Source organism: Cheilinus undulatus, linkage group 4, assembly GCF_018320785.1.
Source record: "Cheilinus undulatus linkage group 4, ASM1832078v1, whole genome shotgun sequence".
In the NCBI taxonomy this organism is placed as follows: domain Eukaryota; kingdom Metazoa; phylum Chordata; class Actinopteri; order Labriformes; family Labridae; genus Cheilinus; species Cheilinus undulatus.
The window spans coordinates 56010699-56028179 of record NC_054868.1 but is presented as its reverse complement, the minus strand read 5'-3'; the positions used below and the strand labels follow the sequence as shown (position 1 = coordinate 56028179).

Sequence of the window (17481 nt, the reverse complement as noted above, 5' to 3'; positions counted from 1 at the left end):
AAACGCCTCTTCACTTGGTACCAGTTTGGCTTTTTCTCTGTGGATTAAATCAACAAGAAAGGAGGAAAGGAAACTGGCACTCAAGTGGAAGCAAGCTCTTGTTATCCAGCTTGTAGAGCTGGCTCATTCATAAAAATCCTCATTACTTGGCTGCTTACCCATAAACCCTCAGAGGGTGTAGGAAAAAAAAGTTACATTCAGGGTGTTTATGAACAAAAATGGCATTTAATAATGTAAAAACAAAAACTAAAAAAGGTAGTGATAGTTTTTTATATCATTTTCTATTTAATAAGAAGAAAAACAGACAAAAAATAAAGTATGTTTTTTTTTTACACTATTTTAAAATATGGCCCTGCAATCATTGAATATAATGCATCACACTTCTACTGCAAAGAAAAACTCTGAACTGGTATTATGAAACAGATTTCAGATTTAGGAAATATTGCACCTTGCAGCAGGCCGTATTGCGATTTAATCTGATTTGCGAGGAATTTCCCAGCCCTAGCATTACACAGTCAAAATAATAATGATAAAAAAGATTTAAAAAATCATCAAAAATGCCACATAATGACCTGAACACCCTTTATGGGGTGGCTTTCATATTATATGAGTGTTTCTATTTAAAGCATGTTTATGAGAACCAGGGAGAAAAGCTGTTAAAGCTCAACCCTTAGCTCAGAACCAGACTCCTGTTAACCTGAGGGTAAAATCCCTTTTCTGTAAAGTGTAGAGATCATAACTGATGAATGAAGAGATTTTCTGATAAGTGCTCAATAACTTCCCCCTCATTTGTCCCTAACCGCTGTTCTCCACTTCCTGCCCCCCTTCTGACTTTCTGTGTCATCAGGATCACATGACTCCAAACCAACCAGCTGCCATCTCACCAGATTGTCTGTAGTGTTTGTTTGACTCACCAGCAGGGGAGGGGGTGAATAAACTGCCTTATAAATTGCATAATTCAAGTATTAGACTGAGATATTCGGCATGACCAGTAACAATAACATGACTTTGTTAAACCTGAGAGAATAACACCAGGATCTATAAATAAGCTGATTCTACTCTTGACTCTTTATATATAAAATACAGCATGATTTATCAGCCATTGTGCAGTGACGCCAGCTCATCTCTGCAGTGCAATGCTCATATAGTCACGATTTACTCTCTAGCATGCTGATATGAGTAAATTCCTTATCTTACAAATTCTGCTCATGTAGAAGCTTTGTTTTCCTTTCCATAAACTGCATTTGGCTGTTGCTTTGTGCACAGTGCAGCCCAGCATGGCATCTGCTTAAGGCGCCAGAGATCTGTGATAGAGTGTGATGTATTAAGGATGGTTTCAGGTGTTTTCAGTCCATGGACACGTTAGAAAGTCTGGTATGTATGCTGTATTTTAGCTCCAAATGAAAACATTCAGTAACGAGATGATTTATGTATAAAAACTGGATTTTCCAGGTGTGATTGTTGACATAATCCACCTCTGCTTTTAAATGTAAATCATGTTTATGTGTCACGTCCGACACCTGCAGCAGATCTTCAATCAGGGAGATCTCAGCAGACGATTCATGTGTTTAAATTTGTGCTCCGTGTTGCTTCATGGCTTGTTTTTGTCCTTCCTGGTGCACATGTGCATTAGCTCCATGTCTTGTGATTCCCTGCATGCATGTGTGTGTTTGAGTGTGTGCTTTTGTGCATGTGTGAGTTTGTGTCACGCTGCTCTGGGCTGTGCTGCCGGACTCTGAAGTGAAACGATGTGACACACTGGAGCTTTCAGAGATTGGGGACAGCTCTGTGTGGGTGTTTTTGCGTAACACTGACAGAATCCCAGACCCCATGATGTATGTATGCCTGTATGTGTGGATGTATGGATGTGTGTGTGCTCTCTCTCTTTAACATGTCATGTGTGAATGCTTTTGGGCCCACAGTGCATTCACTAACTGACCTACATTTCTGGAGCTTTTTGCCCGTGGCTCAGGAGACTCTGTGGCTGTTATCTCATCTAGCCAATCACATCCCCTAATCTTGTTTGTCCAATAACATCTTCGATCTCATCTGTCCAATGGCAGCCTCTGCCTTGCAGGGGGGACGTCATCTTCTACGTTTGGCCGGCCGCTGCTGGGGGTGCACATGTCGCCTACTGTCACTTTAAATATGAAAATACTCTGCATCTTCTGGCCCAAATAGTGGCGAGGTCTGTGTAACTTTGGCTCTCAGAGCTGATTTCTCACGCTGCAGCGCTGCAACCCTAATTATTTCCCCTCCTGACTTGAAAGCAGAGCTGTGTTTCTCTGCATATTGGCAGCAGGAGCCGCGGAAAAATTGAAGCTTTTGAAAATTCTTTGAAGCTTCCGTTTTTTTGTTATCAAAGCTGCCTTTGTAGGCCGCATGAATTTTGCATGTGCAGGTTTAAGGGAACTTTGTGATGTAGCTGTGCATGTGTGTCTATGTATTTTTCCCCACATGCATTGCTGTACTAATTTAAAAGAGCAAGAAACACGGAGAGGAAAAGGAGCATGCTGAGGAAGAGGAGGAATACTGTACATTAGTGATGAGCTAAATCCATACCACTGTGGCATTTTCAGCTCATTTGAATGACCAAAATAAAAGTTTGTAACATCATGCAAAACACAGGGCTGAGCACGGCTCACAATTTTGTCAGTCAAATCTGACTTGGCCTTAAAATACAAAAAATGCAAAGTGCCACATCAGAAGCATATTTAAATCTGCCAGAGTCTCATGGTTTTAGGATTCACGTTTAACAAAATCTGCCTGATTGTCAGCGCAGAATTTGAACAACAATGGAAGTTTCTGGATGTTTTAAGATGTCATCATAGTTGTGTCATATCACACCAACAGACCAACAGACCACACCTAGAGACACACAGTCAGCATTTCTAGATATCAAGAGCAGGGGAAACAAAGAAGTGGAGGCACAGGATGGATGGATGGATGGATGGATGAGGGATGGATGGATGGAGGGATGGATGGAGGGATGGATGGATGGTGGATGGATGGATGGAGGGATGGTGGATGGATGGAGGGATGGATGGATGGAGGGATGGTGGATGAGGGATGGATGGATGGAGGGATGGATGGATGGATGGAGGGATGGAGGGATGGAGGGATGGTGGATGGATGGAGGGATGGATGAGGGATGGATGGATGGAGGGATGGTGGATGAGGGATGGATGGATGGAGGGATGGATGGATGGAGGGATGGTGGATGAGGGATGGATAGATGGATGGATGGATGGATGGATGGATAGATGGAGGGATGGATGGAGGGATGGATGGAGGGATGGTGGATGAGGGATGGATGGATGGAGGGATGGTGGATGGATGGATGGATGGATGGATGGATGAGGGATGGATGGATGGATGGATGGATGGAGGGATGGTGGATGGATGGATGGATGGATGAGGGATGGATGGATGGAGGGATGGATGGTGGATGATGGATGGATGGATGGATCGATGGATGGATGGAGAGATGGAGGGATGGATGGAGGGATGGATGGATGGTGGATGGATGGATGGATGGATGGATGGATGGATGGATGAGGGATGGATGGATGGATGGAGGGATGGTGGATGGTGGATGGATGGATGGATGGATGGATGAGGGATGGATGGATGGATGGATGGATGGATGGATGGAGGGATGGATGGATGGAGGGATGGTGGATGAGGGATGGATGGATGGAGGGATGGATGGATGGATGGATGGATAGATGGAGGGATGGATGGAGGGATGGATGGAGGGATGGTGGATGAGGGATGGATGAATGGAGGGATGGTGGATGGATGGATGGATGGATGGATGGATGGATGGATGGATGGATGGATGGATGGATGGATGGATGGATGGAGGGATGGTGGATGGATGGATGGATGGATGAGGGATGGATGGTTATAGGGATGGATGGTGGATGATGGATGGATGGATGGATCGATGGATGGATGGAGAGATGGAGGGATGGATGGAGGGATGGATGGATGGTGGATGGATGGATGGATGGATGGATGGATGGATGGATGGATGAGGGATGGATGGATGGATGGAGGGATGGTGGATGGTGGATGGATGGATGGATGGATGGATGAGGGATGGATGGATGGATGGATGGATGGATGGATGGAGGGATGGTGGATGGATGGATGGATGGATGGATGAGGGATGGATGGATGGAGGGATGGTGGATGAGGGATGGATGGATGGAGGGATGGATGGATGGATGGATGGATGGATGGATGAGGGATGGATGGATGGATGGATGGTGGATGGATGGATGGAGGGATGGATGAGGGAAAGGGTCAAAGGGTGAAATGGTGATGAGATGAATGGATGAGGGATGGAAGAAGATGCAGCTTTTGTGGCTGAGGTCAGTGGAAGCCTGGTCAGCCCTGGAGGTAGAGCAGGTGGAGCTCCAGAGGAAACCAACATGAAGTTTATGATGATGTTGAGAGGACCCTCTCTGAGGCCTCACACTGCTCAGCTCAGGCTCTTTCTGTTTGACTGTGTGATGATGTGATGAGCCACCATACCATCACAGCATGATCGGTCTTGCTGGAGTCGAAAGAATTACACAACTTAATTTTCTCCTGGCATCGGGCCAAGACAAACAGAGAGGAATGAAGGACTGGTAATGAGGGATTTGGCTCTGCACACATACAGTCACCATCCTACACAGGGCCTTTTTGTCAGAATTATACAACTTAAAGTGCAGCATTCTGGCATTTCTGCATGTAGAAACCAGTAATCAGGAATGTGCATGTTGATTGGGCATAAGAAAATTAGAGTGGGTTTTTGGGATTGTTAGTAATTAGCTGAAACAAGCAAACGAAAGTGGACAAAGCATGCATAAATGGTGAAAACCATTCAGCATGATGTTTTTGTTGGTGTAGTTCATGTAAATCTGTCATTCTGTGAGGAAAAGTTCTAGTTTCATGTTTCATGTCCACGTCTGACGATCAGGAGCTGTGAAACAGTCATACTGCTGCCACTCTTAAGGATTATTCGGACAAATAAACCGGTATTACACGCTTCAGTTCAGGCCACACCCTCCTGACTGTGGGGGAAACCAGGCCCAAAATGAGGTCTAAAACTGTCTGGTATGCAGTCGAGCTTTTGTCAGAAAACCCAAAGAACGTGAAGGAAAAATGCGGCCTGTTGCAGGTTTTTGTTTCTGGCTCTGTCCGTGGTGCTGAAACGGTTCCAGTTCCAAAATCTTACTAAAATCTTAGTTTGTGATCGTATTTTTATACTTGTAGACACCATGAAGACATGATGAAGTCTCTGGCTATTTAACAGCAGAGCTGGGCATGCTTTAGTCATTCTGTTCATTATCGATGACTGTATTTGTTTAAATACAGAGCTCAGTCAGCCAGGTGAACGAAACAGTGGACATTCTTACAGTTTATCTCCTCAGATCAAATATCATGCAGCTGTTCTGTAGTATTTAACCCCTTAAAAACCCACCCATCTGCTGGTGATTTGCAGGTTGTTTTTTTTTTTTTTGGTAATTATTCTGTTACTTCCAAACTGACTGTACATAACATTATACCCCAGCAGAGAGCTCTGATTCTGAGGATTCTGACCACATTAACAATTCCAGGATAAAACCATCACATCCCATCAGCTGTATATGCAATTTTTTGCCAATTTTTTCTTTTTTTTGCCACTTTTAATCCATTTTTACTGCTTAAAGCCCACTTTTGCCATTTCTTTTTGCCATTTCTTTTTGCCCATTTTTACCACTTCTATCCCATTTTTGCTGCCATTTTTTTTTGCCTCTTTTATCCTGCCTTTTGCCATTTGCATTTTTCCATTTTTGTCACTTTTTGCCCATTTGAGCTGAGTTTTGCCATTAAATACCACCGTTTTCAGCTTTCTTGCCACTCTTTGCTGCTTTTTAACCATTTTTCCCAATTTTTTGCCCATTTGATTCACTTTTACACTCAATTTTTTGCCATGTTTTTGCTTTTTTGGTCCTTTTTTGCCACCTGTAACTCATTTTTTTGGTAACTTCTCACCCATTTTTGCCACTTTTTCTCCCTGTGTTCCACTTCTCACCCACGTTTTGCCTTTTTATGCCTACTTTGCCCCTTTTTTGCCACTGTTTGTCCATTTTTTGCCACATTTAACTAGTTATTCTTGCCACTTTAATCATTTCTTGCCACTTTTCCTCACTAACATTGTGGTTCTTGTAAAGGCATTTTTCAACAATTTGGCTCTTTGGTTGAGTAACACTGCTCTCCAGTGTTTCTGTTCTAAAACATTATTATTTCTGCTTGTACAGCTGATGATTCAAACACAGCATTTACTTTAGTTTGGGTGTACCTGGACAGGTGTTTCTGACTGATTTTGCAGTATTTCTAAGGGATTCAGACAGTCACTGATGGAGGGAAGTAGAGGTGTTTTTGGTTGACTGTGCCCACCTCTGCGTAACAATTATCTTTAAAATTAGAAGTCGGATGAATCCATTTCTGTTGGGTTTGTTTTTAGGCCGTTTGAACAAATGCTCTTTTGATTTTGCAGAAAATAATTTGGCTTAGTAGTATTTCCAAATATGTGGTGTGGTAAGCGAGGGCAGCCCCCGTCAGGGTAACAAACATGTCATTGTTTGGTGTTAAACTTGAGCACATTGGATTTGTAAAATGGTGGAATAATTCGATGGGTTCATGGTACAATCCAAAGCTCTCTCTGTCCATAGGTCAGAGTTCCTGAACGCCACATTAAACATGTGTGCGTCTTTGTATGTTGTTCCTCATAAACTGGTGGCTCTGAAGAAAGAAAGAGGATTAATAAGGACCAGATATTTTCCATTTCCACCCACTGGGCTGTAAAGTCTGCTGCAGAGCCGGCGTCTCTGACCTGTTGTCAGTAATGTTTCTGCAGCCCTGAGGTGTGCCGTAATGATTTTTTAACAGAGGACTACATTTCCATAGTGCTGGCGCTCCATGCAGATAGTTTAAAGTACGTGGCCTGACAAGTGGCTACACTTGAACTCTGTGAGTCTGTGTGAGCGATGGAGACTGAGCGCGCTCTGTAACCTTTCAGTTCCATGGAATAAATGCACACATTTATACAGCGAGCCTACACCTGCCTTTGTCTCTGTTTCCCTCCGTCTGCCTGCGTTTAATGGAGGAGGGTGGGGGAGGGGAGAGGGGGGGTCAGGTCGAAAATTGCAATATGTATTTATGTTTCTCTTCTGTATGCGGTTGCCAAGCAACAGCAGAAGGCGGGTATTTACAGTTAATAAAAAGTGAGTGACATTAGCCTGGTGTATTAGAGGTTTTGTGTATTTGACTAATAAACGCTTCAACACCGCGTGTGTTTAGTCACACATGTGTGCCTGTTGTGCACATGTATGAATAATAAGCATTCACAGCCTTCTTTGTAGTTATTTTTGCGTGTATATGTGCCAAAAATGAAAATGAAATCTCAGTTCTTTGTGTAGCTGTGTATGCATGTTTATTCTAGATGTGTGTGACATAAGCCTGGCTGATATGGCCCAGCATTTTTATCTGGGTGTTTTTTTGCCCTTTACGGTATTAAATAAGTATTAATATTACAAAGTTAAAAGATCTAAAGCATTTATCTTCATATTAAACCCCATTCTCCCCCTAAAACAGGCCTAACGACTCACTGAACTCATGTCTGTGCATTCGTTTATTACAGGCTTTTATTGTGAAAAGCTTTGGGAAGTTAACGCAGCTGCAGCTACTTTTGCAGTCATGGGTCAAACCAGGGGTGTCAAACTCAAGGCCCGGGGGCCATATCCGGCCCGTGGTGCAGTTCTACCCGGCCCACCAGATTAATGATATTTTTATTGGAACTGGTCCACCAGTCTGAGGTCTGCAGATTTCCCCCAGTATAAAAATATAAACTACACCTGATGATTTATAACATCACTGTTGAGTCATAAGAATGAAAAAGTAAAAAGTCAAAATAATTTCATAAAAAGTCAGGAACGTGGGGAAGAATTTAGTGTTTTCTCTATAATTTCAATTTTGCATCTCACAGTTATGACTAAAAGTTCTGGTTTTAACTTTTTATTTCATATTTTAACCTTTTAGATTAATAGTTTAAAATTCTTAATCCTGTTTAGACCTTTTAGAGCCATGATTTTGACTTTTATCTCACCTTTTGACCTTTTTCAACTCCTAACTTTTATTTTATCTCAGTTTTTTAACCTTAAAAATGCATGATTTTTAATTTTATTTTATATGTTGACATTTGAAAGTCATAATTTTGGTGTTTACTGCATATTTTAACTGTTAATAAATGATTATGAATTTCATCTCAGTTTTTGACTTTTAAAATTCATGGTTTCAATATTCTGTCTCATATTTTGCCTTTTAAGAACATTATTTTGACTTTATGTCAGGTTTTTACCTCCTAAAAGTCTAAGTTTGGATTTTTGTCTCAGATTTTTTCCTTTTAGATTCATAATTTTACATTTTAAATCCTATTTAGACCTTTCACAGTCATGATTTTGACTTTTATCTCAACGTTTGACCTTTTTCAACTCCTGATGTTAACTTTTATCTCATTTCTTTACCTTTAATATATGCATGATTTTTATTTTTTCTTCATATTTTGACATTTGAAAGTCATGATTTTGATGTTAACTTCATATTTTAACTGTTAAAATTATGATTTTGAATTTCATCTCAGTTTTTGACTTTAAAAATTCATGGTTTCAATAATCAATCTCAGTTTTTTGACCTTTTAAAATCATGATTTTGACTTTTATCCCACATTTTGACCTTTTTCAACTCCTAACTTTTATTTTATCTCATTTCTTTACCTTAAATATGCATGATTTTTATTTATTTTTCATAATTTGACATTTGAAACTCATGATTTTGATGTTTACTACATATTCTGACTGTTAAAAATAATCATTTTAAATTTTATCTAGTTTTTGACTATTAAAATTCATGGTTTCAGTCTTCTATCTCATATTTTTCCTTTTAAAAACATTATTTTGACTTTAAATGTCGTGTTTTACCTTTTAAATGTCTACGTTTGACTTTTTATATCAGATTTTGAGTAGATGACTAATTTGTTAAGCTCAGCATTTTTCACCATTAGTATTTAAAGGTCATTTTTTCCGTGTTTTTGGCTGATTTTCAGATATATTTTAATGTTCTGACTTCAGGGATTTCATTTGATCAGATCTTGATGTTTTAGGTCCAAAACTGTACTTTTCACCATGAGATGAATCTGATGGTTGGAAAATATCTGAAGTTTTGGTTGTAAATTCTCATTAAGAAATTGGCTGTAGGTCCTGAGTCAACACAGTTAAGATTCGCTGCTCTCAGGCACACAGAGCAGGGCGGCAGCTGGATGCTACCCACTGTAGCATCTTCCTGCTCTCACAGTGATGTAAAACAGTCCACCACTGCTCCTGAAAGTCTCACTTCACTTTAAAAACTCAAAGACAGCTCAGCGGACACACCAGAGGTCATCTGAACCTTCTGTCATCATGCATTTACTTATTGTACACTTCACTTTATATATTTCTAGTAAATGTTCTTTCTGTTGCAAGCTCTTTTTTCCCCACTGTCATCTGGTGTACGAACTTTCCAGAAGCAGAAGCAAAAGACGTTTTTATCCCAACAGGAAGTCGTGCCTTAAAACAGTAGAAATTCCAAAGTAAAAGCACACATAAGAACGGTGTAGAGAAATCCCTGTCTCAGTTGTCATCCATAACTTGGTCACTTACAGAGAAAACCTGAGTGGTGAGTCATTTTGTACATGCCCTCCTGCGACTTGGAAAATTAAAGTGCAAAATAAGTGAATTTTAAACATGCAGTTAAAAAAAGGATGTAAGTCATGATTAAGTATCAATATTAATAATTTTCTGTTTAAGCAGTGTTATTGTTTTCTTGTTTCATCCTGTATTTCAGCAAAGCTTCTCCATTTCTGATGTGATTTAAGAACAAAAGCTGCGTTGTGCTGCTGTTTTCGGTGCTTCGGCGGCTGTGCATCAGCAAAACACGTCCTCAGGGAAAAACGCTGTCCTTTATGTTCCTCCCCCTTCAAAAGATGAAATACTGCTTCAAATATCTTCTAAGGACTCCTGGTGTAAACCTGCATTCTGACTAACATCTCTGCAGTGTGCCAGTGTTTTTAGTTTCACGCTGTATTTTAGCGGCTGTCTCTTCCTGTTCTGATGGTAAACATGTCAGCCTGCATTAACGTCACCTTTCTCCTCTTTTCTCAGGCTTTGAAAGCATCTTGGAAGGCTTGTTTGGGCCAGGACTAGTCAAAGATATCACCCTTTTCCAAGGTAAACATGCTCATACGCTCACATGTCTAACATGCAGACACTGTAAAATAAATCTGAAAACAAACCAATGATCAGATCCATGAACAGGAGAATACTGAAGGATTGCTGCCAGCTGTGATTACGTTGACATTTTGTCTGCACTTTGCTGAAATCATTTCCTGCTGCAGGGTTTGGGTCTTTCTGCAGAAGCTCTGTTAAAATCATGCTGGAGAATCTGATGAGTGTTCAGTGATCACACAAGGTGATAATAAGCCAAGCAGCATCCTCCCATCTACCTATTGATGTATCATAAAGACATTTATTACCATGCCTGCAGCTTAGAATGCACAACAATATGATTAATGTATAAAGCAGACATGTCACTGAACAGAGCAGAAAGGAGGAAAAATCAGCACTGGAGCCGTTTTCACACATGCACTGAAGAAAACGTCTTTAAGACAGAGAGCTGTAGAAATCTCTGTCATGAGGCTCTTAACTCGATGGGTCCTATCGGTTGAATAAAGGTTAAATAAATAAATAAAAACTGATGCAGACTCAGAACTCTCTCAACGCCACAGTTTACACTAACAGATGTTTTTTTTGGTGGCATTTATCGTGTGTTGCTGCCATTCTTGGTCAGGTCAGCCTTGAAAAGGAGACCTCTGAACCCAGTGGGTCTAACCAAGTGTTTCTCAACCTTGGGGTCGGGCCCCTCTTTGGGGTCATGAGACACTGAGAGGGAGTTGCCAGATGCCTTAAAAAACTAAGAATATTTTTTTAACTTATGCTGTTGACTATTCACACCAATTTTACCAAATGTCAACTCTTTAATCACTTTTTAACACTAATTTTGCCAATTTTAGCACATTTTCCATTTAAAACCCATTTTTTGTCAGTTTGAAACCCTTTCCATCACTTTTTTATGCCTGTTTTTGTCACTTCTAAACCAATTCTTGCCACTTTCTGCCTGTTGTTGCCTCTGTTCACCCATTATTGCCTCTATCAACTGTTTTTTTTCTTCAATCCTTTTGCCCATTTTCACCACAGTTAACCCATTTTTGCCCGTTTACATCAATTTTTCATCACATTCCACCTAATTTCCACCATTTTTTTGCACTTCATAGCCATTTCAGCCACTTTTTTAAAGGCTTTTACCACGTTTTGTGCCTGTTTTTGCCACTTTAACACATTTTTGGGTCATTTTTTTCCACTTACATCAAATTTTGGCTGCTTTAACCCATTTATTTGGAACCTTTATTCTGGGGGTCCCCGGTCTCTGGAACCTTTATTCTGGGGGTCCTGGTCTAACCTGACTAAGGAGATAAATAAATAAATCTACACTGCGTTTCAAATTATTATGCAAATGATTTTTTCTATGATTCTCCTAAATAGTCGATGGAAATGACAGTCAGAATCATTTTCAAGCATAATTCAGATTTTATTGAACAAACCTCCCAATGATAACTATTTTTCTTCTAAAATAAAAACTCAAAATGCACTGTTCCTCATGATTACTGTTCCACATGATTACTGTTCCACATGATTACTGTTCCTCATGATTACTCAACAGAGTTTCAGAACATTTTAGAGGCTGTAAAGAAGTGAAAATGTTCATTCATTGAATTTGCAGCATTAGGGGGTCATATTTACTGAAATCAAAGCTATTTCAGTCAAAAACATCTGAACAGGCCAAGTTCATGTTAACATAGGAGCCCTTCTCTGATATCACCTTCACTATTCTTCATCCATTGAACTTGTGAGTTTTTGGAGAGTTTCTGCTTGAATTTCTTTGCAGGATGTCAGAATATCCTCCCAGAGCTGCTGTTCTGATGTGAACTGCCTCCCACCCTCATAGATCTTTAGCTTGAGGATGCTCCAAAGGTTCTCAGTAGGGTTAAAGGTCAGGGGAGGATGGGGGCCACACCATGAGTTTCTCTCCTTCTATGCCCATAGCAGCCAATGACACAGAGGGATTCTTTGCAGCATGAGATGGAGCATTGTCATGCTTGAAGAAAATTTTGCTACAGAAGGCACGGTTCTTCTTTTTGTACCATGGAAGAAAGTGGTCAGTCAGAAACTCTAGATACTTTGTCGAGGTCATTGTCACACCTTCAGGGACCCTAAAAGGGCCTATCAGCTCTCTCCTCATGAACCCGGCCCAGAACATGACTCCGCCCCCTCCTCGCTGACATCACAGCCTTGTTGGGACATGGTGGCCATCCACCAACCATCCACTACTCCTCCATCTGGACCATCCAGGGTTGCACGGCACTCATCAGTCAACAAGACTGTTTGAAAATGAGTCTTCATGTATTTCTGCTTGTGAGCATTGGTTAGGGGGGCTGAATAGTAGGTTTATACACGACTGCAAGCCTCTGGAGGATCCTACACCTTGAGGTTGGTGGGACTCCAGAGGCACCAGCAGCTTCAAATACCTGTTTGCTGCTTTGTAATGGTATTTTAGCATCTGCTCTCTTAATATGATGTATTTGTCTGTCAGAAACCTTCCTCATTATGCCTTTATCTGCACAAACCCGTCTGTGCTCTGAATCAGACACTAATGTCTTCACAGTACGATGATCACGCTTAAGTCTTCCTGAAGTATCTCATGTTTTCATTCCTTGTCCGAGACATTACACTATTTGAGGCTTTCAGCAGCAGAGATCCTTTTTCTTTCCCAGACTGCTTGAACGTCCTTCTTCAGTAGTTTACCTTTAATGGGGCTCACCTGGTAAACTAATGATCACAGGTGTCTGAGATAGATTTCAGTGATCCAGAGAGACACAAAACCATCCATGAGTTTAACTGAAAAACAAAAAATTGAATGTTTATGACACTAAAATGTGGAATAATGTGGAAATACATGGCGGGGGGAGGAGGGGGTGTGGAGTCAGGAAATAACGTATAAAGAAGGATGCAGACTTTGAGTCGATACATAAATTAATCAGCATCACATCGTGAGATAGAGTGGAGAGAAGCAAACAGCCAAACAAGCAGAGAGCTTCAGCAAAATCCTGCAGCTGCAGGACAGTGAACGTACCACGGCGGGCCACGCTGAAGGGCCGGGGTTCTGGTCCTGTCGTCCCTCATAAATAAATTAACACACAGATAGAGCTGAACATTTCTGGAGGTTTTTTATACATTTAAAATCAGTATATGTTTCTGCTGGTGTCTTTGGCTTAAACTTGGCGGATGAATGATGACCGCAGTAAAACAGAGAAAAAAGCAGCAACAAAAGCAGGACTCCTGATCAGCCTGGACTCCTGCAGCTCCGTCTGCTCTCGTCGGTCTGAACAAAGATGTAGATCAGCGTCAGAGCAGGAAGACTCTTTCTAAACCAAATCAAACCCTTTCCTGTGTAGAGACCCTTCTCTGTATCTGTTTTGACTGTTTTACACAGAAAGATAAGAGGCGGCTCAGAGGATCATTAAAGGAGACTCAAACAGACAGATCAGAGGATGAGGGTCCAATAAGAGACACTTCCTGCTGCTTGAAACAGAAATAAAAACACAAGTTCAAGGCTCATTATAGAGCAGGAAACAGCAGTATGGAGGGATAAAGGATGAGGAGACAACTTTATTTCTCTACAACGAGACTTTTTCTGAGATCTGAAGTTCTAAAAAGCTAAAACAGACTCACTGCATTCATTTAAAAGCCAGCAGGGGGCGATGTTTCTGGTCCGTGTGATCTCTTAGTTAAAGAACAGCAGGTGTAGGTGATTTTCATGCTAAATCAGCGCTGGTGAGCCAGTGACAGGAAGGGAGGAGGACTGATCATGGACAGTAGATCCACAGCAGCATTTAGGATGCATCAGTGATGGAAGTGACTTCAGTTGTCTCTGCTGTCACATCAGGAAACAGAACAGAAAAAGAGAGACAGACGAAGCCTCGCAGCTCCCTGGGCGTCTCTCTAATGTCCCTCTTCTTCTTCATGTGTTTTACTGTGCCATCTTCTTCTTCGTTTGTTGTTTACTAGCTGTTTGCAAACAGGAGAATAACCGCCACCTCAGTTTGGCGCATGTGTTTGCCTTTTTTTATCTGTTCAGTCAGATTCATGCATCAGCCCAGGATAAGTAAAAACACACTTATACACCCACCAAATATGTAAAAAAAAAAAAAAAGATGGTTGTTCCATCCTTGGCAGCAACAACTGAAGCAAGCATTCATGATAACTGTCAGTGAGTCTTTCCCATCACTGTGGAGGAATGTTGTCCCATTCTTCTCTACAGAATTGTTCTAAATCAGCCACACTAGAGGGTTTTCCAGCATAAACGGCCTGTTTAAGGTCACACACAGCATCTCAGTCAGATCTAAGTCCAGACTTTGACTAGACCACTCCAGAACCTTCATTTAGTTTTTAGTCCATTCAGAGGTGGACTTGCTGGTGTGTTTGGGGTCATGGTCCTGCTCCAAGTGAGCTTGAGATCATGAACTGATGGTCAGACATTCTCCTTCAGGATTTACTGCTAGAGAGCAGAATTCACGGTCCAGGTCCTGAAGCAGCCCTAGACCGTCACACTACCACCACCATGTCTGACTGTTGGTCTGATGTTCTGCTGATGAAATGCTGAGTCAGATTGACTCCAGATGGAACGGGACACACGGGACATTCCCAGAAGTCTTTGGGATCATCAGGATGTTTGTAATCAAATGTGAGAGGAGCCTTTGTGTTCTTTTTTTCAGCAGTGGTTTTGGCCTTGGAACTCTCCCATGATGCCGTTGTTGCCCAGCCTCTTTCTGATTGTTAAATCATGAACTCTGACCTTAACTGAGTCAGTGAGGCCTGCAGGTCTTTAGATGTTGTTCTGGGACCTCCTGGATGACTGGTTCACACACTCTTTGGAGTTGTTTTGGTTGGTCGGTCACTCCTGGGAAGGTTTTCCACTGTTCCAAGTTTTCTCCATTTGTGGGTAATGACTCTCACCAGTCCCAAAGCCTTATAAATGTCCTTTTAGCCCTTTCCAGACTGATAGATGTCAGTGACTTTGTTTCTCATCTGTTCTTGGGTTTCTTTAGATGGTTCCATGATGTGTTGGAGATCCTTTAACCTGTCAGACAGGTTCTATTGAAGGCGTTTGGATGACTTTTTCCTTTATTAAATGAAATCATAGTTTGAAGGTTATCATAGGTTATCTTTGACTTATATTCAAATTTGTTTGTTCTATAAAAGAGAGAGAAAAAGGGATGCAGTGACAGAAATGCTAAACCAGAGGCAGTTGTGTTACACCATGGTGGCTGTTTTCATTTCTTATCTAGTTTGCTACACAAAGAGAAAAACTGAGTCTTTAAAAAGAAACCAGTGTTGTGGTTTGGTCCATGTGCACATGTGTAGCGTGCACAAAGACCCAGTGGTGTACAAAAAGCGGTGGATTTGGGATACTATAAAAGCTGTTCTGTGTATGCACTCATGTATGCTTTTATTCATTTATCTCTAGGTCAATGCACAGTGCTTAAATAACACTATGCATGTATGCATGTTATTTAAGCAGCACAGAGCCCCAGAGCCCTGGGGGGGATATGGCACATAATCATTTACAAAAATGGAGGTAAAACCGGTCGTAGAGGGGGGGTTCTATCATGAGCGACACAAATCAAACATGAGAATAATTCAGCAGAGACCAACCGCTCCAAAACAGCCAGCCATCGCTCTCTCTCTCTCTCTCGCTTCCTCCTCCGATCACGCAGAAACGAGGTCAACATGTCATCCTGGAGTCATGTGACCCCTCCCCCAACAACTTAAGGCATTTTTAGAATATTTCTGGCTCTTCTACGTCATTTTCATTCATGCATTACATTTCTATACTAACGCGCACACATGCACAGACTCCTGTTTGCTTATCTGCAGACATAAAAAGCTCTGATTTAAACACTTAAACAACAGTAGATTCAAAGTCAGGCATCAGCATAAACCTCTGTATTTAGTGGCACTGTAACCTCCACACATTTTAAAGAAAAACACAGCTGCATATCCAATTATTTTTCCCACAAAGGGCTTTTATCATGTTTGCAACAGTAATTAGTCATTTCCTACATTTCCCAGAATTCCCTGTGGCATTACGCTTAAAGAAGAGGTAATTTCTGGCTGCCGTTGCTGCTGCCTGTCAGTCCTCATCACACTATAAAGTCTAGTGTCTGTCATACACAGTCAGCCTTGTATGGTGTTTTACATAGTCACTGGGGTGTGATTGGATTTCTCTGGAATTACTCTTCTTTAATCACCCACTGCTAAAACAGACAATTAAATAAAAGAAGAAGGCTGAATTTATCATTCTACCTCTGATTTTAACAACTAGAAGCAGAGAGAGGCTTGTTTTAGCCCCACCATGAAGCAGCTACCACAGAGCAACACAGCAGGGCCGTTTCTGAAGAGGTGTGGTTCCTCCGTTGGGGCGCCTTCACACTACCTGCTAAAGCACGCTTTACTTTATCCCACTCCCTGTTCCCCTGCTGACTGCACCCACATTGCTCCAAGCTCGACCGGACCTGAGCACAAATATGTCATCATTTGTACTACGACATGCAGTCTCACTGAGTCGACGCAATAGAGAAACACACAACCGAGTCTAGGGCTGCAAGCAGCACTGATCTTTGCACCCCGGTGCATGCCATCCTGTTTGGATTTGGGCATGGGTCCAAGAGACTTTTTTGTAGGTCTTATAATGACCCATATGCAGATCAAAAGTCATAAGCCTACACTGAATGGTGTGCAGGGGCTGAATATTTAAAGAGAATTTTCAAAAAATTAGAGGCGGAAATCAATTGCCAGAAGGGGGCGCTGTGATGAAGTGATAACATTGACGTTTGACTGTATTCAGGATCAGTGCGTAATCCTTCCTGTGAAGTTTGGTGATGATTGACACCAGCATTAAAAGTTATAAAGCATTATTGTTGTATTTTTACTGCAAAAAATATATTAAAAAACAGTTTCAGTTTGGGCTCGGGTCACGGCCCGGTCCTATAGTGAAACTTCACAGTTTGCACAACTTTTGATCTCCAGGTTTTCTAGTATGAGCAAAAAAAATCTGGAGTTATTTGGATGAAATCCCTTGGATAAGTTCATTAAAATATGAAACTTGTGAATCGCCCAAAAATGCCAAAATTTGACCTTCAGTTGTTTGTACTGTACTTCCTGAATATTTTAGAGGATGACTCCATGAGGCTTTTTCTCTTATCTTATCATGATACATACGTGTACTGATTTTCAT

The 17481-nt window shown here is 41.3% G+C and overlaps 1 protein-coding gene across 1 annotated transcript in view; it reads left to right on the top strand.

The window, feature by feature from the left end:
* lcor (ligand dependent nuclear receptor corepressor) overlaps window positions 1-17481 on the top strand; it is a 157139-nt gene that overhangs the window by 79808 nt on the left and 59850 nt on the right. Inside the window, exon 2 of the mRNA XM_041784163.1 lies at window positions 10233-10298. Coding sequence (XP_041640097.1) covers window positions 10233-10298 — 66 coding nt within the window. The remainder of the gene's footprint in view (window positions 1-10232; window positions 10299-17481) is intronic.